Genomic DNA, 27145 nt, shown 5'->3' with positions numbered 1-27145 from the left:
ACTGGAATCTTAAATCGGGAAGTAAAAGCACAAGTGAAAGTCCCTTGCGATGCCGGCTGCTAGAGCGCCTTACTGTTAATGGTTCAGTAGCTATCATTCCAGACTTTTTCATAGCTGCGTATTATAGACACTTCCCCCTAATTGGGCTTATTCTGTACAGCTAGATTCTGCAGCTTGGTCTTTTTTCTTCAGTACTTAATATACTCTACACATTGCTCCATATCGTACGTGTAGAAGTATCTTTAAAAAACCCAAACAGTAGCCCTCTGCATGCCTGTGCCATGAGTTTTTTCAGTCCTCTTACTGTGGATGCTTTGTTTGCTTTCCAGTTTGTTTTTATTCAAGACGTTGCAGTGACTGATACCCTTTTAGCTTTGAAAACCTTCTGCTGACATTTCCGTAGGATACCATTTTTGAAAGGAAACTCCCGGCAGAAAATGATAGGCATTTTTTTAAAATCACCCTTCCCCTAAACTCGGGATATTTATATTTCCTATGACAATGTAACTAAATTATCCGATTTCTTGAACATTTAAAAGACCTATTCACTTTGCTTGTCTGCCTTCCACCTGTAATGTAATCTAGACTCTAGTGTTGTTGTTTCATGGGGGAATTATATTTATTTTGTGGTTTTTACACTTTATTTTTTTTGTTGAGGTATAGCCGATTTACAATACTATGTAAGTTTCACGTGCACAACATAGTGGCTCACAGTTCTTAAAGGTTATAGTCTGTTTATAGTTATTATAACATATTGGTTGTATGCCCTGTGCTGCACCGTATATCCTTGTAGCTTATTTATTGTATACACAGGAGTTTGTACCTCTTAACCCCCTACCCGTGTCTCCCCCTGCCACCCTGACCCCACTGGTAACCACTAGTTTGTTCTCCGTGTTGTGAGTCTGTTTCTGTTTTGTTACATTCATTCACTTGTTTTAATTTTAGACTCCACATATAAGCGATAACATACAGTATTTGTGATTTTCTGTCCGACATTTCACTCAGCATAATACCCTCCAGGTCCGTCCACGTTGTTGCAAAGAATTTATCTTGTCCCTCCCCCCACAGGAGAATTTTACTAATATTGACCTTTCTGCCTGGCTTTAAGACAAAGATCACTCTAGCACCGACTTGTCCTAACTGAGCCTCCTGTTCTGAAGTCGTCTGTTGTTCTGTAATTTTCAGAAGACTGGCATCATTGGTTTAACAGGAAGCGCACCTCATTCAGAGCGGCGTGGGGCGCAGCCGAGCTGCAGGAGGGTGGTGGTGAAGAGAGCGCGCCCCTGAGCCAGTTCACCACCGTGGACCGCGAAGCCATCTGGGCCGAGGTGGAGAAGGAGCCCGAGGTGTACCCGCCGGGCCGCGAGCCCAGCGAGGAAGACCTTCCCTGCTGTGCGGACCCGCTGGGCGGGACGGCCTGCGACGCCGCGGACGACAGCGAGCGCACCGAGTCCGCGGACACGAGCCCCACGGACAGCGAGCGCACGTCCTCCTTCTCCTCCCCTTCCCGCGAGCCCCAGGAGCCGAGCGGCGGCGAGCTCTGCTGCACGCCCCTCCCCGCGGCGGCGCCCCCAAAGCCGGCGGCCAGCCTCAAGTCCACCGTCAGGTGCAGCCTGACGCGCGTGGACTCGGACAAGACCCAGGCTTCGGAGTCGCCGTCCAGCGACGAGGAGGCCGCCGCGGAGCTCCAGGCCCTGAGCGCCGCCCGGCTGCTGAAGCAGCAGCGGGAGAGGCGGGAGACGGTCGAGGCCCTGTTTAAGCACATCCTGCTCTACCTGCAGCCCTATGACTCCCGGCGAGTGCTGTACGCCTTCTCCGTGCTAGAAGCCGTGCTCAAAACCAACCCCAGAGAGTTCATCGAGGCCGTGTCCCGGACCAGCATGGACACCAGCTCCACCGCACACCTCAACCTCATCTCCAACCTCCTGGCTCGCCACCAGGAGGCGCTCGTCGGCCAGAGTTTCTACGGAAAGCTCCAGACCCAGTCTCCCAACGCGTGCCCTCACTCGCTGCTGATCGAGCTCCTCACCTACCTGTGCCTGAGCTTCCTGCGCAGCTACTACCCTTGTTACCTGAAGGTCTCCCACCGAGACGTCCTCGGCAACCGGGACGTGCAGGTCAAGAGCGTCGAGGTTTTGATCAGAATGATGACGCAGCTGGTGTCGGTGGCCAAGTCGGCCGAAGGCAAGAACGTGGAGTTCATCCACAGCCTGCTGCAGAGGTGCAGCGTCCAGGAGTTCGTACTGCTCTCGCTGTCCGCGTCCATGTATACAAGCCAGAAGCGCTACGGACTGGCCGTGGCGGAGCGGGGCCGAGCCCAGCGGGAGGACGGCCTGTTCGAGGAGAACCTCGTCAACCTGGGCCGGGGCCAGATCTGGAGCGAGCACCCCCTGCAGATTGAGCTGCTGAAGCTGCTGCAGGTGCTCATCGTCCTGGAGCACCACCTGGGGCAGGTGCACGAGGAGGCGGAACACCAGGCGGACCTGTCCCGGGAGTGGTGGCAGACCCTGAACTTCCAGCAGGCCATCAGCGCCCCGCAGTACGTGCAGCCCCACCGGCTCACCTCGCAGGGGCTGCTGGTGTCCGCCGTGGTGAGGGGCCTGCAGCCGGCCTACGGCTACGGCATGCACCCGGCCTGGGTCAGCCTGGTCACGCACTCCTTGCCGTACTTCGGAAAGTCCCTGGGCTGGACGGTGACCCCCTTCCTCGTCCAGATTTGCAAAAACTTGGACGACCTGGTCAAGCAGTATGAAAGCGAATCGGTGAAGCTCTCTGTCAGGTACGGTGAACCCTTTGATGTGTTAACTGTTTCTTTAATGACAGCTTTGGCCACAGACGGCTGATTGCCCCTAGCAGCCAATTGGAGGATAATTTCAACCTAATCAAAAGCCTAGTTAGCATTGTCAAAAGGGGTAACCAGGAACTAAATGTTCAGCTCCTTAATTTTTAATTCCGCATGACTACCCAGGCTAGATCAGTGTTACACAGGACAAGTCAGTCTCTCTTCATTATTTTGGCAAAACAAAAAGAAAAATGTGGATCTTCACAGAAATTCTAAAACCCCTGGAAACATTTTTTCAAAACAACTGTATAAATGTAAAAACAGCACAAATGATGCCTGTCCTTTTTGTAACAGTATTTCATTATGAGAGCCCCAGTTTTTTAAGATTGTGATGTCTCTGTGGTTTCCGTGTTTATATGTACGATTAAAAACCTTTATGGCCTCATTCTTAAAGATTCTCAAAACCAGTTTCTCGTTTCTTCACCAAAGCATAACCTCCAAGAGGGAAAACATTTCTCCGGATTATCCACTCACTCTTTTGGAAGGTCTAACAACCATTAGTCATTTTTGTCTTTTGGAACAACCCAACCAAAACAAAAAGGTAAATCATTTTTTCCTGAGTTTGAGACAGTTTTCATATATCGTTTTGTTTTCATTGGGGTTACGTCTGTTTCAAATAAGAAATGTATGTATGTAATACAAACGTATATGCAGATGTTAATGCAAATGAACACACATGCAAATAATGAGGTGTATGCAAATATATGTATGTAAGTAATGCAAATGTGGTTTTGTTCTTGCTGGCGCTCTCTGTGGGTGACTTCAGCCCTCCACCAGTATGGGATAGAATGTAATCTTTTTTCCGGGTACTTTTTACTTGGCCTTATGGAGTTTGAAGGCGTTTTAGCTGTTGGTTGCTCTACCCTATCTGGGGTTAGATTTTAGAATGCAGCTAGTGCTTTGGTTGAGTGATTGGAAGAGTTTGTAATGAGGAGCCTCAGATGCACAGACCTCCCTCTTTGGAAGAAAATCATGGGTTTAAATGCTCAGAGAGCTGTTTTACTTCCAGACCACACGTGGGACTTGCTCTGGAGAGTGCTACAGCCCAGACTTTATCCCACCAGCACCACTGTCCTCGTGGAAAGGGAAATGGTGCCACCGCAGACGCAGCCGAGCCTCACATGTTCGTTTTCGTTTTTAGACCACTGCTGTGAGTGACCCTACCAATTTGAAAAATGCCAAGAATGCTATTCTGGAAGAGCTTCCTCGAATTGTTAACACCATGGCCCTTCTCTGGAATGTTCTCAGAAAGGAGGAGACTCAAAAGAGACCCATGGATCTCCTTGGAGCCACGAAGGGATCTTCTTCCGTTTACTTTAAAACCACCAAAGTGAGAGAGCTTCCTTTGTGTGTTTACGATTTCCTTTGTCTTGTATTGTCCCACCAAAAATAAAAATGTACAGGGATATATACATAAATAATCAAACGTAATGTGCTCAGAGAAACCCACATTAGAAGTAAGTTGGAAGTAGAAATCTCCAGTTTGTTTATTAGAATAAGTTTCCTATTCATGGAAAGAAAAGCTTTGTGAGTAGTTTTCAGTTTATTTTTTCCCCTTGGCCCTTTTTTTTTAAGCCAAACATAAAGTCTCTGGGGGTTCCAGGTAGGGTACCTAAAGTCCTCAACCTGTTTATCTTAAGCACCTCTACTAAGACAGCTTAGCTCTTACATTCTGCTTTCAGTGGTGCCTTGAACAAGTGTTGAGGTGTCTCTGAGTTTTTTATTAAACCAGAAGCTCACAACCCAGAGCATTTCTAGTTCTGTTACCGAACCAAACTTGGGTCCACTCACCTGCACGCAGTAAAGGCAATCCACTGACACCAGATCGTGTTAAAGGAAAGTGGGGGTTTTATTTTAAGGCACCAGACAAGAAGTGTGGGCAGCTGATGCTCAAAAAAAACCCGAACTCCCCCCGACAGGTTTCAGGGAAGAGTTTTTAAGGGTAAGGTGAGGGAGGGGAGTTGCAGGGTGGGTGAACAGTTCATGTACAGTTCTCTGATTGGTTGATGATGAGATAACAGGGCCATGTCACAGGAGTTAACATCATTAATCCTCAGGCTCCAGCGGGTCTGGGGGCTACCTGTTTATGGTCATCATGCTGTTAGCTTCTTCCATTTGGTGGGGGTTTTAGTATCTGTAAAGGAACTCAGGAATATGCCTCAGACACTTATCTATGTACTTCAGGGAGGAACTAAAGATTCTGTGACTGCCATATGGCCGATTTACTGTTTAAATTGTTATCAGTTCTCCTTACCCCTCTGCTACTTTTGTCATCGTGTGTTCACATCCTTGCAATCATTAATTCTTGAGCCAGGCTTTTGTGACTCAGGGGAGGCCTGGGAGACTGAAGCTTTTCTACAAACAAGAGGCAGGCAGAGGACATGGTGGGGAGGGGTCTGTCCCAGGAAGGCCCCCATAGCATCCTGCTCGGTTACAGTTCACACTCTCTTGGTAGCATCCCGACTCAGTCTCTGATTGCTGTGTCTGGTGGCTCAGAATTGTCTGGCTGTGTCTCATTTAGCTGAGCACCCCTGGTGCCAGGTGTGGCCTCAGAGCTTACACTGGCATCTGGCAGCCCGGGCTGAGCAGAACAGATCAGGACACAGGGAGCCAGATCACCTGGATTCAACTCCCTGCTCAGGTGCTTTGTGGGACCTCGGGCAAGTTCATTAACCTGTCTGTGCTGTAGTTTCCTCAGTTGGAAACACGAAGCCAGGCGTCATCCAAGCACTCTTCGTTTATTGGCACATTTAGTCCTCACCTACAAGGTGGGCACTATTATTATTCCCAGATTACAGATGAGGACGTTGGGGTGTGGAGAGAGTGAGTGCTTTGCCCTCAATTGTGCATCTGATAAGCAGTGATGCTGGAATTAGGGTGGGTAGGGAATGGAGCCCGCCCCTGACTTCTGTTTTCTGATCTTTCTATAGTGAGTCAGGCAGTTGCACAGGTGGCCTCCAAAATGTTCTGTCAGTTCCAGAGATACCCTCCAAGGGAAATCTGCTGTATTTCAAGCTGCCACAGGAACCTGCTTAATTTAAGCCTAAAAATTAAGCTCTAGAAAGGTTCAGAAAATCCTCAGGCACACAGCCTGAGCCTCGGTTTCCTCCTCTGTGAAATGAGTCTGTTATTAGTAGCCTATCTCCTGGGCTGATGGAAGGATTCATTTTGGCGATGGCTAACATTTATTGAGCACTTAGCTTAAACCCTCCCTGAAGGACCCAAGGCCTTGAGCTGGGGCCCCCGTGGTTTCTCTGGAGCAGAAACCGTGGCGGGAGGGAGAGGATGTCTCCATCCCATGGTCAGTTGTATCTAATGAGATGCTAAACTAAGGCAGTGGGGGCAGAGGAAGCCCAAGGTAAATTCATTCATTCCACAAACATTTGCATGTCTGCTGCTGTGTACCAGGCCCTGCTTATCCACTAGTGGATAAGATAGAGCAAGTAAGTCCTTGTCTGCCTGGCAGATACAGATGTTAACCATCAATTTAAAAATAATGATGAGAAGTGCTACAAAGAATGCGGGGCACTCTTACAGGCCGTGACTCCTGGTCAGGGGGTCGAGGAGGCCTTCCTGAGGCAGAGGGGCTGAGCTGAGATCCAGGAAGAGAGGATTTGCCAGGGCAGGGAGGTGTTAGAGGCTGTGAGACCCACAGGATTTATAGAGGAAGGAACATGGAGGTTTCAGGAATGGAGAAAAATCCAGGCGCAGCCAAAGGGAGGGTGATGAGTGACGTCCGGGGCCGTGCTGTGAGTTTATTTTTAGTTGGTTACATAACAAAGTTAGTTAAATGGTACATATTTCTGGAAATTGAAAAACATCCTTCCTGATGCATATAAGCCCTTCCAGGGCTGGTTGAGACAAGTGAGGCTAGGGGCTTTCAGGATGGGAACAGTGCCGACTCCACTGCTGGGTACTCCCCCCGCCCCCCTTCTCACTGTGTCTGCAAAGCCTTGGGTGGCTTCCTTCGAGCCCTGCTCCGCTCACAGCTGCTCAAAGGTGGTATTCATCACCTCCCAAGGGTCTCTTCCTGCTCGGCTCCGCTGGCCGTCTGTCGTCCGCCTGGGCTGCCCACCGTGCCTCTCGTCCAGCTCCTCCTCCCGCGGCCTGGTGCCCGGGATGCTGAGACAAAGGCCCGCCCCTGCTCCCAGGGTTTACAGGCGCTGGTGGTGAAGTGCACAGGCCACCGTAGCCCTGATTCTACTCTGTTCTAACTCTTCGTTTTTCTATTTTTTAGACCATACGACAAAAAATTTTAGACTTCTTAAACCCCTTGACAGCCCATCTTGGAGTTCAGCTGACAGCAGCTGTTGCAGCAGTGTGGAGCAGGAAGAAAGTGAAACGCCACAGTAAGACAAAGGTAAAGCCAGAAATGAAAGCAATAGCTAAACTTACTCTGACAAAATACCAGAGAGTCATGTGTGATCAAAGGTGACGCCAGAGGCCAACACGGGAGACTGGGGCAGTGATTCCACCGTTTTATTCATTTTTTATTGATTTTTTTTTTTTAATAATCTTTTTTTAAATTTAATTTTATTTATTTATTTATTTTTGGCTGCTTTGGGTCTTCGTTGCTGCGCGCAGGCTTTCTCTAGTTGCGGCGAACAGGGGCTACTCTTCGTTGCGGTGCGCGGGCTTCTCATTGCAGTGGCTTCTCTTGTTGCGGAGCACGGGCTCTAGGCGCGCAGGCTTCAGTAGTTGTGGCACACGGGCTCAGTTGCTTCGCGGCATGTGGGATCTTCCTAGACCAGGGCTCGAACCCGTGTCCCCTGCATTGGCAGGCAGATTCTTAACCACTGCGCCACCAGGGAAGCCCGGTTCCACCGTTTTAAATGCATGACGTACTCTAGCTGTGCCAGTTACAACTAGACGGGGTGTCGGGTGGGTAGGGAGTGGAGGCCACCCCCAGCCTCTCTTTTCTCATCTTTCTGTAATGAGTATATTGTACTTCTATTTAACCTTTTTAATCTACTGTCTAATAGTCTGCTTACAAGAATGTACATTTTAAAGAAGAACACCTCCATGAACCTGCCACCCAGCTTAAGAAACGGTTCACCATTCCTACCTACGAGGACCCCTGTGGACCCTTCCCTGGTTGTAACACCATCTGATAGCTTTTTTTTTTTTTTAACTCATCTTTTTAAAGACTTTATCTTTTTAGGGCAGTCTTAGGTTCACAACAAAATGAGAGGAAGGTACAGAGAGTTCCCATATTCCCCTGTCCCCACACGTGCACGCCCTGTTTCCCCCAGCAGCCCCCGCCAGGGGGGGTACGCTTGTCACAGTTGCTGAAGCTACACTGACATGTCCGTAATTTACATTCAGCTTTTTTAATTTATAAAAATAATGCTTGTTCATGCTGGTCAAGAAAATTTAAATCATCGCATTCCTATGCCCAGACTTCAGTTTGCATTTTGTCCATTCTTTCTCCACTGTCTGGTCCGTCACGAGGTCCTCCAGGAGCTTGGTTCACGTGCTTCTGCAGAGCCAGCACGTACTTCTTCCCTGGTCCCCTCTGTCGACCATGCGGGTTCCTACCGGGTGCCTCCCTCAGAGGGTCTGCCCCACCCCCGGGCACTATCTCAGGGCCCAGTGTAGGCCCCTGTTCCCTGAGGAGGTTTGAGAGGCTGGTGGCCCAGGGCACCCACCTTAGCACTTGTTGGGGCTTCCGGGCGAGAAACCTGATACTTGCAAGTGTATGTCACCACCCTACACGGACTTCTATCATCAAAACATGCCTCCCTCACCGGGACTTGCCTGCCACGGCCAGCTCGCATGAACCTGATTTACCTGTTTTTCTTACTGTCCTCATGCTTCGGGGGCTGTCTCGATATCAACCTGTTTCCTTCCAATTAAATGTATCTGTTTCTACAATGCTTTCTCAGCTTGAACATACCAGAGTGACTGCCCATCATCAGCTACACGTTTTATTCCTTATTTGTATCGGATACTGATTAGGTTACTGTGATTAAATGCTAACCTCACTCTTCATTCCCACCAATAGAGTCCATTACCCAGTTTTCATTTAAATATTTCTTTAAAAGATTAAAACAAATCTGTTTCTCCAGGAGCAAGTATTATAGAGGACTTTCTGTGCGTCATTCTTATTTTTGTTTTCTCCCTGTGGGCCTTAAAGGAATGATTTTTTTCTCGGCAGATCGTCCCGGCGGCCAGCGCGTCCCAGCTGACCCTCGTGGACCTGATCTGTGCGCTGAGCACCCTGCAGACGGACACGGTGCTGCACCTGGTGAAGGAGGTGGTGAAGAGGCCGCCGCAGGTCCGAGGGGACGAGGTCAGGAGCCTGGGGGCCCTCAGAGGAACGCAGCACTCTCTCTAACTCCACGTTTTATAAACTGTGTTTGGGAGGGAAACAGAGGTTACAGCAGCAACTAGGAATTTGGGGGCTGTAAAACGAAGGTGCTCTTACCGGGCTCTGCAGAGATCCATGAAATGTGCTTCCTGGGCTCCTGTTTTGGGGTGCAAGCCACTTGAGGTGAAGGACGGACTTCCATCCTTACCTCCCACGGCAGGGTGCTCTGCCCGGTAGTGGTTCAAATCGAATAACTCTGTTAGAAAGAAGAAATGGCACTTGCCTCAAGGAACTTGCAGCCGAAAAGGTGTCAGAGTTAAACAAAGCCAGACACTAGTTCAAGGCGGAAAAGACTGATTTTATTCAGTAACTGCTGCAGCAGGGGAAGGAGTTGTGCTCAGTTCCAGTTTGTGCAGAGGTGACTGGGTATTTTAAGCAGAGAATGAAGAGTAGGGAGGGTGAGCAAGCAGGGGCTTCAGCAAAGTCAGGGGAGTGGAAAGTTACAAACAAGCAAGAAGGGGGCTGGTGGATGTAAATCGGCCGTCGGGGTTTGCTGACTGTAGAGTGCAAGGTAGGTTCCTGTGCCCCCTTGGAGACTGGGAAACGGGGCCCTGTCTTTCTTGATGATGGTATTTCAGAGGGATGGCTGCCAGGTCCTTGAGAAAGACATTCCTGGGTTGTAGGAGATACATATACATCTCAAAGGGACAGAGCAAGGATTTATAACTGTAAGCTTTTCTTAATAAATGCTCAAAGAAAGGGAGGTCAGGAACCTATCAGGAGTTGACTAAACACACAGCAGATTCCTTCAGAAGCCTTGAGCTTTCTTTCTTAGGCAGGCATCTTAAGGGGGTTGAGGTCATCCCCCTAGGGACATGGCCTTGAGCTGCTGGGAACCTGTTGGGACATCCCTGTTGGCACAGTGGTTAAGAATCTGCCTGCCAATGCAGGGGACACGGGTTCAAGCCCTGGTCCGGGAGGATCCCACATGCCGCGGAGCAACTAAGCCCAGGCACCACAACTACTGAGCCTGTGCTCTAGAGCCCGCAAGCCACAACTACTGAGCCCATGTGCCACAACTACTGAAACCTGTGCTCTGCAACAAGAGAAGCCACTGCTATGAGAAACCTGCACACTGCAACGAAGAATAGCCCCTGCTCGCTGCAACTAGAGAAAGCCCGCGTGGAATGAAGACCCAAGCAGCCAAAAATAAATAATAAATAAATAAATTAAAAAAAAAAAAAGGCTAGGAAATTGTAAATACAGACTCTACAGTCTGACATAAGCATCTCAGGATTTGGGCTTTCCTCAGAAACATAATTCTCAGTTTTTTCTTGCATTTTCAGTAAAATGTTTTCAGGAGGGAAGGAGAGTGGGGGAGAGGGAGGGAGAGAAAGAGAAAGGGACTGTTGAGTAATGGGAGATATTTTAGAAGCTCTGGAATCTAACGATTAACCCTGTCATTGATTACCTCATTCACTGATTGTTAAAAAAATTGGAGTGAGAATATTGAGGAATTCCCCAAAATGGCTTGTGACCGAGGGTCTGATTCTTGTACCATTTCTTTTACTGTTGGAAAGCAAAAATATTATAGGAGGAAGAAAAACTATATGATTTAAAATTTAAAAAAAAGAATAAGAAGAAGAAGAAGAGGGCTCAGAAGAGCCTGACTAGACTAGGTCAAGGAGAGCATCTTTGTCAAGGGCGAGTTAAAAATCTGCATAATTTTTACAAAGGTACAAAATACACGTCAGAGGACTTAACTCATCCTGGACATGCTGAGAAAGAAGAGGTTTCATCTGGCTGCAGGGAAAGCAGTGGCCTTTGAAGGGTGACGTGATTGAACCACAAAGCTCTTATAGTTTTCCTGCCCAGTTTCTAGGGGGGCACCTTTTCATTTTTGCGCAATGATTTTGCAACAGAACAGACTGTGTGGTTTAACAGTTTTCTGCCCGAGAGATTTTTGGTTTTACCAAAGCAAACCTCTTCGTTGAAAGTGTTGGAGCTGTTTTGTTCTTAATTAATTTGATAGAAAGCAGGGATTTGTTCCAACCTTGAAATAATTGCCTTCTCTTAGGTAATTTAAAATTATACAGTTAGGAACAATTTAAGAATAATTCCCTAAGTGAAAATTAAGGGAGTGGACCAAGTGATTTTGCTAAAAAATAGTTTTAATCTAACAGTTATTTGTACGCCAGGGTTCATAACAGCATGAATCACAATAGCCAAAAGGTAGAAACAACCCAAGTGTCCATCAATGGATGAATGGATAAACAAAATGAGGTCTGTACATGCAATGGACTGTCTATCATTCAGCCTTAAAAAGGAATGAAATTCTGACACATGCTGTACCGTGGATGAACCTTGACAGCATTATGCTAAGGGGAATAAGCCAGTCCAGAAGGACAGTATTATACGATTCCACTAATCTGGGGTACCCAGAGTAGTCAAGTCCATAGAGACAGAAAGAAGAATGATGGTCACTAGGGACTGGGGGGGAGGAGGGAATGGGAGTTAATGGGGACAGAGTTTCAGTTTGGGAAGACGAAAAAGTTCTGCAGATGAATGGTGGTCATAGTTGCCCAACAATGTGAATATACTGGATGCCCTGTACACTTGAAAATGTTTAAAATGGTAGATTTTGTCAAGTATATTTTACCAAAATAAAAATTTTTTACAACAAATAAAAGAAATCTTGTTTTTAGATATTAAGGTCATAGCACTAAGGGTGGTGAACAAAAGCTAAACCTTGGAATCAGATGTGTTCAGCCATTTTCACCTCAGAGTGGGAAAGCTGACCAAGAATACCTTTAGCAGTTTGGGCTATGCCTGCCTTGGAGGAGAACTCCCCACTTGAAGCTCTCGCTCTGAAAGGCACGTGGCACAGGGTCGCCCTCTGCAGGAATGTCCACACTGGGAAGGCCACTGGGGGCTTCTGACCAGTCAGTTACACTCGGGGCTCTGGTCCTCTTCCTTCATTCCACGTGTTTATTGAAACTCAAGTCTGCATCCGTAGTGGGGAGTCCTAAATAGTTGACACTGTTTCTGCCCACGGTCAGCCTGTATTCTCGTTGGGGAGAGAAGATAAGGCAGCCTACAGATTTACACTGTGAGGCCAGATTATGGAACTGGCCAAGTGCTTAAGCAGTCAGATGTAAAATGGACACGGGCAACTTCATGGCATCTGTCGGACGTCTGCCCCCAGTCTCCCAAATGCCTGGTAATCTTGTTGCCTTGTACTCTTGAATGTAAATGTTAAAGTAATGGACCCTGAAGAGAGGGAGCCGGGTGGTGGAGGCAGGCAGGGGCAGCATCAGATCCTGGGTGGATTGGCATTTATATCTCTGAGCAAGTCTAGCTGGCAGGAGACTGACCTTCCGCGCTGCCAGTCAGTCCCCATGGATGGGGTTACAGCTGCAGCCACGGGGGAGCTGGCCCTGCAACAGCTTTACACACAGAGCAGGCGCTTTTAGGTTTTGTTCTTTCATGTTACTTGAATTTCTGCAAATACCTGCAGCTCCTGGGCTTAAAAAAAAAGAAACCTAGACGTCGTCTGGCTGAGTGGTTTTTGGCTTTTTGAATAACAAAATTACATTTTGTGGTTAGTTTAGTTAATTGGCTCAACTTCTATAACTTCTACAAATAGCCTTTTACAAGCAAGAAGGGAAAAAATGTGTGTTTTGAAAACCTATTTCTAAGTAGTTCCAGCCATTTGGGATTCAGGGAAGTTGTCTGGGCTGTTTGAGGGAATTCCTGGAGCTAAGAATTCAAATTTGGCATTGTCTCTCGACTTGTAGCTCCTGAGGGTCAACTTTGGCCACCAACTTTGTGTTTGGGAAGGTTCAGTTATAATGCCAAATCTTCCCTAAATACTTGTTAAAAGCCTGGAATGGGAAGTAGGTAATCATAAAGGGAATGACTCTGGGAGTCTGATGAGAGGGGCACTAATGATTTGGGACCTCATAGGATACATTTGTTTTTGTTTCACTTGGGGGATACTTTCTATTATTATATTTGAAAGACTCTTTAGCTGCAAACATTTGCTTTGTTAGGATATAGAATCTGTTTCATTTCTGTATTCGAATTCTTTTTTAGTCTTATTTCCTACCAACTTGGAGTAATTAGCTTTGCTTTAATTTTCAGAAATCGCCCCTCGTGGATGTCCCTGTGTTGCAGTTTTGCTATGCTTTCATCCAAAGGTAATGCAGCCCCTCAAAGACATTTCTCAATTATAGATGCTATTGCAATGATTATAAATAATTCCTCTGATTGTATTTCCGTTTTTTTTTTTCTTTTAATTGAAGTATCATTGATTTACAATGTTGTGTTAGTTTCAGGTGTACAGCAAAATGACTCAGATATATATATATATCTGAATATGTATATATATATATTCTTTTTCAGATACTTTTCCACTATAGGTTATTATAAGATATTGAATATAGTTCCCAGTGCTATTGTTTATTTTTTTAAGATTTGTTTATTTTTTAATTAATGAATTAATTTCGGCTGCGTTGGGTCTTCGTTGCTGCACGCAGGCTTTCTCTAGTTGCGGTGAGCGGGGGCTACTCTTCGTTGTGGTGCGCAGGCTTCTCATTACAGTGGCTTCTCTTGTTGCAGAGCACGGGCTCTAGGCGCGCGGGCTTCAGTAGCTGTGGCACGTGGGCTCAGTAGCTGTGGCTCACAGGCTCCAGAACGCAGGCTCAGTAGCTGTGGCACGCGGGCTTAGTTGCTCCGCGGCATGTGGGATCTTCCCGGACCAGGGCTCGAACCCGTGTCCCGTTCATTGGCAGGCAGATTCTTAACCACTGTGCCACCAGGGAAGTCCCTTATTATTTATTTATTTATTTATTTTATTTTTGGCTGTGTCGGGTCTTAGTTGCGGCACATGGCATCTTTCGTTGCGGCGTGCGGGCTTCTCTCTAGTTGTGGCATGCAGGTTTTCTCTCTCTAGTTGTGGTGCGCAGGCTCCAGGGCGCGTGGGCTCTGTAGTTGTGGCGCGAGGGTTCCAGAGCGCATGGGCTCTGTAGTTTGCGGCACACAGGCTCTCTAGTTGAGACGCACAAGCTCTACCATTCGGCCTCCCCAACGTCGCTGGAAACACGGAGTCAACCATCAGAAGGTCACAGAGGGCGAGGTCAGGCCTCACAGAAACAAGGACTTGGATTGTGGCTACGGAGCGAGGCTGCACAGCACAAAAGGCTGAGCTTGGCCGCAGCCAGAGGGCCCCAGGTTCAAGTCCTCATCCCCGACTTACTGCCTCCTGACTGACCTGGGCAGGGCCTCCTCTGTAAAAGGAGGCCGCAGCTCCTGCAGCTGCTGGGAAGGCTCAGATATCACTCAGGCCCCTGCAACAGGCGCTTGCTGGTGATATAATACGCATTAGTTAGCACGAGAAGGGGCGTGACCAGCTCATCTTTACCTCCTGGAGGAAAGAAGTACAGGGACGCTTGTGGTGGAGGATGAACAGCTGGTCTGAACTCAGCCCTAGACCCAGGGACTCCTGGGACTGTGACCCTTCCTCCCACCTCAGGATACAGTGAGCCGGAATAACCACGGAACATGAACTTGTTAACCAGGGAGCTTGCAGCTGGTGGTCACATTTACTTATTGTGAACCCCCGGAGATACGTGAGAATACTGAGGCTTCCTTGAGACGGGGCTGCACTCCCTTCACCCTCATTACTGCAGCCGAGAACACCCCACACGATGGAGGGGTCCGGGAGCCGCACCCGGGACCTGCCTTAAGATCTGCACCAGGCCCAGCAGAGCGTCCTTTCTACCTGTGGAGAAACACCTGGGGAACCCCTATAGCTGAGACCCCTGCATGCGGATATTCAGCATAGTAAACCCACGCAGAAGCCATCCAGCGGAAAACAGGGCAAAGCATTGAGGACAGCACCAAAAATAATCCCTTCTCCTTTTTCTAAAAGAGGTCCTTAAAATCTCCCCTCCTTTTTTGGTATCAATTTAATGCAAACTGTTTCTTCTAAAGTTTACCAGGCCTCACTTAAAGCTTTGCTGATGTAAGTATTAAAGCTATATCACCCAGACTTTAAAATGTCAGATTAGATCGCCGCAGAAAGAAAAAGTAAAATCATCAGGGTATTCCCATGCCTCGAGAGGAAATAAGGACACCATTCAGATACTTTCTGAACTAAGCCTCTCCAGTAATCAAGAAATACAATGGAGGGGCGGCAGGGAGGGATAAACGAGGAGTTTGGGATTAAAATGTATACACTACTATATATTAAATAGATAAACAGGGACTTCCCTGGTGGTCCAGTGGTAAAGAATCCGCCTTACAATGCAGGGAACGTGGGTTCGATCCCTGGTTAGGAAACTAAGATCCCACGTGCTGCAGGGCAACTAAGCCCGAATGCCACAACTACAGGCCCAGAGATCAGACAGTCCTCTAGTTCAAGGCTTTCACTTTATAGACGAGGAAACCAGGGGCATCTGACCTGTCAGCAGGGTTGCAGGTCTCCAAACTCCAAGATCTTGGCAGAATACCAAAATTTAGCTTGTGTGTATTGTAATTTAAAAAAGAGCAAACAGGTCAGGCAGATATGCCATCTTCCTGTGCTTTCCAACCACCTGGATCTAAAATGTGCTTATATGTAACATTTTGTTTTGACCTGTTCAGGGTTGGATATTTTTTCTTTCTTTCTTTCTTTTTTTTTTTTTTTAAATAGGCTCCCAGCAACAGCCTTGCAAGCGAACTTCCCTTCGCTGTTGGGTGTGTTAAAGGAGTCCGTGCAGTTGAATCTCGCTCCCCCTGGTTATTTTCTGCTTCTCAGGTACCGTGTCCCAGCACTCATGTCACCATAGTTTTCTTCGGGAACATGTTTTTATTTCTGCAGCATTCTTGGTCTGAAGCTGATTGTCTCTCAACAGCATGCTGAACGACTTCGTAACAAGAACTCCCAACCTGGAAAACAAGAAGGATCAAAAAGATTTGCAGGTCTGTATGTACAAGTCTGGCAGTCTGTTACTGTCCCAGGAGTATCGCCCACCTTTAGAGGGTCTCACTGGAGATAGTAAACATTGCGCAGAACCAGATCTTAGATTTGCATTTGTTCCCACGTCTGATTCCCTCCGTTACTGTCTTCAGAGGGCTCTATACAATCTCCTGATGAAGGTTCTCGTGTTAGACTTGACCAGTCGACCGTGCAATTTACAAGGCACCCTCTCGCTTCCCACTGTTCACAGATGTATGCGGACTTACTCTGCAGCATGATTGGAACAATACGTCTACCTTTATGCACAGATTCCTTTCCTTAGAACCTTCCCCCATCTTTTTAAAGCAATATAGACTCACAGGAAATTTCAGAAACACTGAAAAACAAAAGTAAAACTCACCCATAGGAGAAGGAAAATCTTCTCCTTTGAGTAGAATGCCAACTACCAATAATACATAGAAGTAATGAAGGAGTTAGAAAAATCACTATTTTGCAACCATTATAATCCTTGAGTGAGGAGCTTTTTGAGTCAAAGTCTTTAAACTGGATTGTGTAGTTTATGGCTTTGGTGATGTTGCTGCTAATCGTTGTGATCCCTGGTGTTTGTGAAATATCTGTCCAGTTCCTGATTCTGAAGCACTAGAGTTCTGCGTAAAGCACAGTGACTCCTTTGGCTCAACCGGTAGAGAAGAAAGCATCATCCAAGGGCAAGTGCTGCAGCCCAGCCCTTGGGTAGCACCTCCTGCACTCACCTGGAAACCCTCCCCCTTCCATGGGCTATTGCCCGCCGCGGCCCCTCCGTTTCCAGTCCATCGGGCCGGACTGTGGCCACAGGCACTAACTACAGCAGCTGGTACAGCTCGCTCCGCTCCTGTGGGTCAGGGGGCCGGGTGGGCCTCTGCTTCCACCCCACGAGGTCCCAGCCTCCCTGACACTGACTCCTTCCTGCTGTGTCCAGGCACCCCATCTTCTTTCCCATCCATTCACTGCACTTGAAATGGGAGCTCTTCTAAGTCCTCAACCCCTTTTCTTGATCTTTTTTTAAGAATTTATGTTATTGAAGTATAGTTGATTTACAGTGTTGTGTTAATTTCTGCTGTACAGCAGAGTGACTCAATTATACACATATATATATCCTTTTTCATATTCTTTTCCATTATGGTTTATCCCAGGATATTGAATATAGTTCCCTGTGCTATACAGTAGGACCTCCTTGTTTTTTATCCATCCTATATATATAATGGTTTGCATCTGCTAACCCCAAACTCCCACTCCATCCTTCCCCTGCCCCGCCCCCTTGGCAACCACAAGTCTGTTCTCTATGTCTGTGAGTCTGTTTCTATTTCGTAGATAAGTTCATTTGTGTCATATTTTAGATTCCACATATAAGTGATAGCAAATGGTATTTGTCTTTCTCTGACTTACTTCACTCAGTATGATCATCACCAGGTCCATCCATCTATTCTTGACCTTCCTTGCTGCCATCATCCACCCCACACCTCTGCCCAGGTGCACCGCGGACAGTTCCCGCGGGTGCACCCCCCTTGCCACCGGCAGGCAGACGTTCTCTTGCTTCATGCCCGAACACAGCTGCTGGGCTCATAGTGGAAGTCAGGACTGTTCAGTTCTCAGACGTCAGGGATGTACAGCCCCTCTTAGCTGGCAACACTCGATGATACCCGCTCAGTGTTTCTACCTCTGTCCCAGCTACTTGACCAAATTCGTTCCTGATGGTACTCCTGATACGGATGACTCCTCACTTCACCCTCGAGTCAATTTAATTTATGCAGTTTTGTTTCTTGTATTATTCAAAGGTGCATTTCTAGCAAGAACCCATGGTCCTAAAGAAACCGGAAATCTAATCTGCCAAATGCGTTGTGCCTCTGTGACTTCCTATGTCTCTGTTTTACCCGAGTTGGCCAGAGAGTAGCCGGAGCCACAAGTGGCTGTTGAGCCCTTGAAATGTGGCTTGTCTGAACTGAATGTGCTGTAACTGTAAACACACAGCGGGTTTCAAAGACTTAGCATAACAAAGAATGCGTAACCTCGCTAATAATTTTATATTGATTATATGTCGATACTCTGTTGGATATATTGTGTTAAACATTATGAACTTGTTTCTTCTTTTAATGTAGCTCCTAGAAAACTTGGTATTACCTTCATGGTTCACAGCTGCGGCTTGCATTATATTTATATCGGATGGTGCTATTTTAGACACTTAAGATTCTTTTCCTTAACTAACTCCCTTTCCTCTTTCTCCTGACTACTCTCAGGAAGTCACTCAAAAAATTCTAGAAGCTGTCGGGAACATTGCTGGCTCTTCCTTGGAACAAACCAGCTGGCTGAGCAGAAACCTGGAAGTGAAGGCTCAGCCTCAGATCTCTCTAGAAGAATCTGATGATGAGGAAGATTTGCACGGTAGGTGTAGAAGGGTTGAAAAGTAAAGCCCACTGCCAGCTAGTGGGTCTAGTTTTGCCTTAAAAGTAAACTGGCTTTACTTCTTACAACATACGTTGTATGTATAATAAACAGTAGGATTCCATTGGAAGGGTCCCAAGTGGCCCATGCTACCGTGTTAAGCCCTCACTGAGCCGAGATGGGGTCCAAGAAAGTAACTTCCCAAGATAATTTGCACGGACTCAGTGATAGAAATCCGTGTGGGATAAAGAATAGGAGAATGTATGTTTTTCTTTTTGTGGAGCCGCGGAAAGAAAACTTAGTAAACCAGCTAACTATCATCAGGCAGTTGATGTTGTATTTCATTTCTGGCCAACACACCCCTGCCTCTCGATGATCCTTGTGTTTGGTCATTGCCTGGGTGGTGAAGATTTTATCATGGAGGCCACACAGAGTGGGCACAGCCCAGCCTTATAATTAGTTACAGCTTCCTGTACATTTCCCAGGAAAATGGTCTGGAGACTCTCAAAGGAGACTCATCTGTTTACTCGGAGGACCATTGATCAGCCAGATACTCTTGAGGAGTCTGAATTAAATGCAACAGGGTAGATTGTCAATTGCCGGTGCCCTAAAGACCACCAGACGAATGTATCATCAAGCAAATCTCAGGTTACTAGACCTGCTGCAGTGAGGGAGAAACTTGGCTGAGTCATAAGGGTGTCTCAACTCTAGGGGAAATTTGGGGAGGATATTTATAAGGTTGTAGGGCCTTGGCTGAGTTGTCTGTGGCAGATCTTTCCAGGTGGGGACTGGGCAGAGTTAGTGATAAGATACCTTTGCATTGGTGGGCACAGCACTAGGCGAGGGTCCAGAAGTGGATGTTGATGAGATGCGGCTCGTTTTGGTAAGTGAGCCACTTTAGTTGGTTGAGTTGTTCTTTCAGAATTAGGCATATCTTAGAGCAAGTAGTTATTTTTGCAAGTTCTCAGTGTTATTTAACACAGACAGGAAAGTATGCCCAGTACCCGTGTTGCTCAACACTGGACAAGAAAATCAGTTTGGTCTCAGTTTTATTAACACGAGCAAAAAAATTACATCTAAGTTCTGAGTCGGAACTATGTAGCGCAGTGCCCACCACAAGGTGAATGTTCAAAAACTGCTAGTTCTGTCATATTTTATGACCTCTGTCATTATTGTTAGCGGTAGTTGTATCAGCAGAAACAAAGCTGAATTTGTGGTTTTTAATATACAAAAGAAGGTGTGTCAGGAAGTCTGGGCTCTTTTCTCTTGCAAGTAAACGAAACCCACTTCAGGCGTGTAGAAACACAACAGCACAAAATTTTCTGGCTCATGTACAGGAAAAGCCCAGGCGTCAACATCTGGTTTTAGTCAGAGTGGGAGCTAGGTGTTCAGATGAAGTTCATCAAGTCTCATGCAAAGATTCTGGTTGGCTCTTCTGGGCCTGTGGCTGACCCAGAGGAGGAGAGGAAAGGCTGGTGCCCTTGGGCTCCCACCCAAGAGGGGCTTCTCTTGCCAGGAGGAGGAAGGATGGTGTTAGACAGGCAGACCATAGTACCCCCTCCATTACTTCTGCCGTATTTGTTTGACAGCTAGTTTTGTGGTTTACATAAGAAAATAATTATACTTTACTCTGTAATGAAGATCCTATAACTAGTATGCTATCATTTACTAATGTAAACCAACACTTATGCTTTCTCAGGCTGCGGTTATGATTATAGCTGTGGTTCTAGGGAAAGAGAGCTGGTGCATCTCCTTGGCTCATCTGCCCTCAGTTATTTCCGATGTAGGTACTGATATAGGGATTAAACTGCTTCTCCACCACCAGTGCAGCTGAGCTGGGCTGAGTCAAGTGTCACTGGGCCTGGCTTTTGTGCAGTAAGTAAATTTAACCTCAAGACAATACTGTAGTAAAATGATTACCTGATTTTTATTTAAAAAAAGAAAGCATAGAATTCCAAAGCTGGAGGTGATTTGGGGGCTTCTCAATAAGACTTAATTAGCAAATTATAGAGTACCAAAAGACTCTTTGGATCATACACTATATTTTGTTTCAGTCTTGAACAAACTAAGTATGCATACTGGCCGTCTAAATCATGAAACAGAATGAGGCTTCAAATGATGTGTTTCTCCACTTAGAGTTCTTATGTGTGCGGTGCACGTGCAGGGTCTTTCCTGTATGTTTGCGTCTGGCATGTGCCGTGCACTATGTTCTAGATGCTGGCGCTGCAGCAGGAAACAAAATGAGCAGGGCCTCTGCTCTCGCGGGGGTGACGCGGAAGGTGATAGTCCAAAGTAAATGAACAAAGGTATCTTTCAACTCTTCTGGAAATCCAAAGTTACTCCAAAATGAAAGTTTTTTTTTTTTAATGGGAGTGGGGCTGGGGGCCACTTTAGATGTTACAGAACATGTCCCCAAGGAAGTGTCAGTTGTGCTGAGAAATACAGGGTAAGGGGGCAAAGATCTGGGAAGGCGCTGCCCAGAGGGGATGGCGAGTCCTTGAGGTGGGAGTGGGCCAGGCCCAAGAAACCTGAAGACCAGCTTGGCTGGAGCCTAATGCGTGGTCATGCGAGGTCAGGGCGAGAGCGGGGGTGGAAGGTTGTCGGGCTTGATGCAGAGCACACTTAAGAGCTTGGCCACCAGCCCGCTTGCTGTGGGAAACCATTAAAGTGTTTGGAGCAGTGACAGGATCTTATTGAGTTTTCAGAAAACATCAGTTTGGCTGCCGGGAGCAACATGGGCTGCAGCAACCGAGAAGAGAAACTGGGAGTTCAGTTAAAAGGATTTCCTGGTGCTTTGGGCAAGAGAAGATGTTGGCTTAGAGGCGTGGGCTCTAGAGAAAGGTGGATTGGTGTGAGTGCAGCGTCAGCAGAACTTGCCAATGGATTGCAAGTGGTAGTTTAAAGAAAAAGAAGGCAAACAAGGATGACTTTGGGGGTTTTGTTGTTTGGTTTTTTGTTTGTTTGTTTTATTTATTTTTGGCTGCATTGGGTCTTCATTGCTGCGTGAGGGCTTTCTCTAGTTGCGAGCGAGCGGGGGCTACTCTTCGTTGCGGTGCGTGGGCTTCTTATTGCGGTGGCTTCTCCTGTTGTGGAGCACGGGCTCTGGGCGCACGGGCTTCAGTAGTTGTGGCTCGCGGGCTCAGTAGTTGTGGCACACAGGCTTAGTTGCTCCGTGGCATGTGGGATCTTCCCGGACCAGGGCTCGAACCCTGCGTTGGCAGGCGGATTCTTAACCACTGCGCCATCAGGGAAGTCCCATGACTTTGGTTTTTGGTTTAAACAGTTGATTGAGGTGGAAAAGTCTGAAGCAAGAACATTTTGGAGAGGGAGATGGAGCTTGGGTTTGCATGTGTTAAATTTGAGATGTCTGGGAAGGAATCAGAAAAGGTCACCAGCATAGGAGGAAAAACCAAGAGAACATGGAGTCATGGAAACTATGAGAAGAGAGTGTTTCCAGAAGGAGGGCGTAGGAATGCAGCGGAAGGCTGAGAAGTAGCGTGAGATAAGGACAGAGACTCCCTGGATTTGATGGGGGTGGGACGGCGTGATTGGATGGAGAAGAGGACAGAGACGAGGAAGAGGAGACAGTGGGTGCTGATAACTCTTTGAAGCTTAGTCGTCAATAGGGCAGTAATGAAGCAGTACTAAGGACCAAAGAATATCTTTTATTCGGTTTGTTTTTCAATTGGAGTTAACCAAAGCATATTTGTATGGTGATGGAATAGTACAGCAGAGGGGAAGAAATTAATACCAAAGAGTGAAAGGATAGTGAGAAAGCAAAGTCTTCGACAGCCATCGGGCCAGGATTAATATCGTAAATGGAATTAGCGTTCTTTGACAGGAGCCAAGAACATGTCTATCAAAACAGGAGACAAGGCAGAGAACACGGATGTAAGTGTTCCAGGTTAATAACACATAGCGGCCAAACTGAGGGCGTTTCTGTTTGTTTACATTAATTTTCTCAATGAAATATGAGATGAGGTTACCAGCTGAGGAGGGACAGGTATCGATGGTTATGGAGGGAGGAGGTGAAAGAATTATGTTGGAGACTGGGAAAGCCAGCACAGCGCTGAGGGACATGGGGGAGGGTTATCTAGTAGCATCAGGTCATTTTTGAGTTGCACAGTCATGACGTAAAGTGAGATCCGTTTCAGAGTGGTCTGGTTTTCTCCAGAGCATTTAGCTGCATAGAACTGCATAGGCAATCATTGGGTTTAGCCAGCTTTGCATTTTTCTAGATGAGTGCCTCAGAGGGAGAGAGAAGCAAAAAAGTTAAGGATGTTCGCAAGGTGGACGATAGACCATGGGTGTGGGTGGGGAGATAGAGAAGTGAAGACCTGGGGGGATTGATGGGTAGTTAAGGAGGTAAACTCGGGTGGTTGGAGGCTTGTGCAAGGATTCAGGAAATTGTCAGAGCAGCATTCCAGGAGTAAGTGAGCAGGAAAGGTAAGATGTGGTCACGATAGGGTGCTGGAAATGGAGACTTTGGAAATTCATGAGGTCAAGGGTATGATGGTGACAGTGGCTGGCTGAGCTGGAACAAAATAAAAGCTTGCTGGAAAAGAAAAGACTAAGGGGCTCAGAGGCCAGGATGTTAGAGGGATCATCCAAGGGGATGTTGAAGTTCCAAAAATGGTGATGAGAATAGAAGCGGGGAGGAAGACAGTTGGTGCTGATTTATTTGATCAAAATACCCAGATTCTTAGTTGCTGAAGTTGAACATGTTAGCAGAGAAGGATACGTAACATGTACGTACGTACAGAGTCAGTTTGAAAGGCGGGGGCTCGTGACTCAAGTTCATCTGATGCTTTGGGGGCATAAATGGTGACCTGTTGTCCTGATTAAAACACACATGCCTCTTTCAGCAGATGCTGCTGCCGCCGCTTCAGCAATGGTGTCCGCGTCTGCCCCTTCGGTGTACAGCGTGCAAGCCCTCTCCCTCCTGGCAGAGGTACATATGCATCTGGCTTGTCATCCCCCCACAGAAGTGAGGCTTTGCGAGGGCGTTCATTCTCAGGGGCCAGGGCACACGGGCTGCACCGTCCCTGGTGAGTTCATAAGCCAGTCTTGGCCTCAAGCTGCCCTGTGGAGTTTTCTTGTTAGGTTGTGTATACCCCAAGGACTAAATTTTGTATTGCCGCCTGCTTTAGGAGATTTCTGTTTTCTGGCGGTCCTGTTCTTCTAGGTTCTGGCATCCCTCCTGGACATGGTTTATCGAAGTGATGAGAAGGAGAAAGCGGTGCCGTTGATCTCACGTTTGCTTTACTATGTTTTTCCTTACTTGCACAATCACAGGTAACGGCCACCTTTTCCATTGTACCCCACCCACGTGTGGAAAGATAGCTTATGGGAAGTGTGTTCAGCGGGGTTCCTTGCACCATCTCTGACCTTGACCCTTTCCCCTTCCCACCCCTTTCAGCGCCTACAATGCCCCCAGCTTCCGGGCTGGCGCCCAGCTGCTGAGCTCTCTGAGCGGTTATGCCTACACGAAACGAGCCTGGAAAAAAGAAGTCCTGGAATTATTCTTGGACCCGGCCTTCTTCCAGATGGACACTTCTTGTGTGCAGTAAGAAATGCTGTCCTGATAAAAAACATGCCCTGAATCTTCAAGTGGAAAAGTGTTTGGGTTTCTGTAATTAATTCTCATTCCTGAAATGGAAGCAGAGCTAGCATCAACCCAAATAATAGGACACCACTCACAGGTTAACTGTGTATTTCTGGGAACAGAATTAAGTCTTTTAAAAACTACAAAGGTACCTTTTTTTAATCAGGAGAAGAATTTCAAGTAAGAGAGCGTATTTTTCCTGAAGAGCATAGCATGGGGTTCCAGTGGTACTTGGTCTAGTACTGCTTTATCTTGTAATCACAAAATGCTTGACCAGGATTAAGATGACAGGGCTCCATGGCGACACCGCGGTGTCCTTATCCCACTTCTCGGCTTGCACTCCCCGAGTCCTCACTGAGACCTTGAGGCTGGCCAGGCTCTGCGCGGGCAGTGGAGATCCGTGGAATCACAGGCACGGGATGAACGAGCTGTGCCTTTTTCTTGGAGGTCAACAGAACCACTCGTAACTCTGCCCCTGGCTTGACTGAACAGGTCTTCATTAATGGCAGGGGTAGACAGTGGAGACTGGTCAGCTTTTCTATATGGGCTGAGGGTTTGCCCAGCCACCGCCAGCGGCCATGGCTGTAATCCTGTTGTACTGCGGGGAGCCCATTGAGAACTAATGGTATTTGTCTTCACAACCCCAATTCTTTCCATTAACACAAGTGTATGGACATCATCTGTGTGAACACATTTAAGGGCAACCCTTGCAAAAGCCAAGGTACCTTGACAATTTGCGTTTTCTTTTATGGTGAGCTGGGAATTATTCATTATTCCCTATGTTATTCATTCCCTATGTTAAAGTTATAAATGAAAAGCTTTTGCTTAACGTTTCCTTATATAAAAACTATTCATCCCTTTCACTAACTTTTCAGAAAGCAGTTTTTAATAGATCTTAAAGGGACATGTTCTTTTCTTGATGCTTTTAATCAGACTGTCACCCTTTGCATATTTAATTAATTTTGCTTTTTTTAATATCCAGTTGGAAGTCCATTATTGACCATCTTCTGACTCATGAGAAAACAATGTTTAAAGATTTAATGAGTAAGTTCTTCTGTTATGTGCACATAAGTCACACTTTAAAGGACCAATTCCTTTTGGTCATAATCAGCTTTTACCACGTATTTCAGAGCCCAGCTCAAAACTTTTTTAGTGCCATTTCAGCCACAGAGTGTAATGTGATGTGCAGGATATGTCGGGACTACGTGAGTGAGCCTTCCTATTTCCAGTCTATGACACGAATGCCTTTAACTACCTTTTTTGCAGTTTTGTAGCAGAGAAAATACTTTTGAAAGTAATGATAAGTTGACCACAATTGGTTAGAAGTACTTTCCTGTACCTCATATCCTCTTCAAATACCCCATCATTCAGTATCATGAAAGAAATAAGTACTTTTATAAATTTAAATATTTGAGTAACAACTACATGCCCTTAATCAAGATCATGATCTTTCACCAGGGAAGATAAGAAGAGTAGGAATTTCTCATCACTTACCTCTCATTGTAGTGTTCTCACTAAGTGGAACTTATTTGCTCTATTTATTCCAGGCATGCAGAGCAGTTCTTTAAAACTGTTCTCAAGTTTTGAGCAGAAAGCCATGCTGCTAAAGCGCCAGGCTTTTGCCGTCTTAAGTGGAGAACTTGATCAGTACCACCTTTACCTTCCTCTGATCCAAGGTAAGAAGCCCTGCCCTTCCCCCAGCCCACCCCCCCAACCCCCCACAGAGACAGGCCCAGAGTGGCCAACATGGCTGGAAACCAGAGGGGCCCAGGGCAGGTGTTGGCAGTATGGTCAAACGTTAAATGAGTACTCAGCAGAGCTGATTGTAGAAGAACTTTGGAAATATATCGGTAAATCTGAAACGTTATTTTAAAAATCAATTATTATGGGACTTCCCTGCTGGTGCAGTGGTTAAGAATCCGCCTGCCAATGCAGAGGCCACAGGTTCGAGCGCTGGTCTGGGAAGATCCCACATGCCGCGGAGCAACTAAGCCCGTGCGCCACAACTACTGAGCCTGCGTTCTGGAGCCTATGAGCCACAACTACTGAGCCCACGTGCCACAGCTACTGAATCCCGTGCACCTAGAGCCCGTGCTCCACAACAAGAGAAGCCACCGCAATGAGAAGGCCACGCACCGCAATGAAGAGTAGCCCCCGCTCGCCGCAGACAGAGAAAGCCCACGCACAGCAACAAAGACCCAACGCAGCCAAAAATAAAATATAAATAAATAAATTTATTTTTTTAAAAAAGGCAAGAGAAAAATCAATTATTATAATGCTATTAGTTTTTTAAATTTTTAAACATTTTTATTTATTTATTTTGGGCTGCGTTGGGTCTTTGTTGCTGTGCACGCGCTTTTCTCTAGTTGTGGCGAGCGGGGGCTACTCTTCGTTGTGGTGCACGGGCTTCTCATTGCGGTGGCTTCTCTTGTTGCAGAGCACGGGCTCTAGGCATGGGGGCTTCAGTAGTTGTGGCTCGTGGGCTCTAGAGTGCAGGCTCAGTAGTTGTGGCGCACGGGCTTAGTTGCTCCGCGGCATGTGGGATCTTCCCGGACCAGGGCTCGAACCCGTGTCCCCTGCATTGGCAGACGGATTCTTAACCACTGCACCACCAGGGAAGTCCTATAATGCTATTAGTTTTTATTAGATTGTTTTTTAAAGTCTGGCAGTACTTCTTCAGCACTGTCTCCTGCTGGATCCCTCCTGTAGTACAGATACTAAGGCCAGTGACAGAGCAAGATTTTGGAGAAGTACCTGATTTTTCCTTAGCAGTTTTTTCTCTTCTTCATACTCGCGGTATTCTTTGTCTGCTTCAAGAATGAATGATTGTGGATATTATACATGGTTTTAAAGGTTTTTCCCCCTCCTCATAAAATGTTGAGGTGGCAAAGTGAGCATTCTGTTTTAATTCATCCTCCTCCAATATACAAAAGAACTCTCAAACAGGAATGTGTTTTCCTTAAGACACGTAGCCTAAATGGAATATAATAAAATAAACAAAAAAGCTTT

The 27145-nt window shown here is 46.7% G+C and overlaps 1 protein-coding gene across 5 annotated transcripts in view; it reads left to right on the top strand.

Annotated features, from left to right (window-relative positions):
* Positions 1-27145, top strand: part of DOP1B (DOP1 leucine zipper like protein B) — a 108078-nt gene that overhangs the window by 67912 nt on the left and 13021 nt on the right. For 4 of the 5 annotated variants that reach the window (XR_009701328.1, XM_061193950.1, XM_061193952.1 and 1 more), the window contains exons 19-32: positions 1186-2779; positions 3272-3383; positions 3984-4172; positions 7080-7202; positions 9000-9134; positions 13296-13351; positions 15847-15951; positions 16049-16115; positions 18387-18531; positions 23397-23482; positions 23717-23826; positions 23951-24097; positions 25119-25180; positions 25684-25812. Coding sequence is in view for 4 of the 5 variants with exons in the window: in XM_061193950.1 (XP_061049933.1) it covers positions 1186-2779; positions 3272-3383; positions 3984-4172; positions 7080-7202; positions 9000-9134; positions 13296-13351; positions 15847-15951; positions 16049-16115; positions 18387-18531; positions 23397-23482; positions 23717-23826; positions 23951-24097; positions 25119-25180; positions 25684-25812 (3060 nt within the window). In the remaining variant the exon portion in view is untranslated. The remainder of the gene's footprint in view (positions 1-1185; positions 2780-3271; positions 3384-3983; positions 4173-7079; positions 7203-8999; positions 9135-13295; positions 13352-15846; positions 15952-16048; positions 16116-18386; positions 18532-23396; positions 23483-23716; positions 23827-23950; positions 24098-25118; positions 25181-25683; positions 25813-27145) is intronic. The other variant, XM_061193951.1, reaches the window with a different exon arrangement.

The sequence above is a fragment of the Eubalaena glacialis genome, chromosome 6, assembly GCF_028564815.1.
Source record: "Eubalaena glacialis isolate mEubGla1 chromosome 6, mEubGla1.1.hap2.+ XY, whole genome shotgun sequence".
Classification (NCBI taxonomy): Eukaryota; Metazoa; Chordata; class Mammalia; order Artiodactyla; family Balaenidae; genus Eubalaena; species Eubalaena glacialis.
This window is presented reverse-complemented; position numbering and strand designations above follow the sequence as displayed.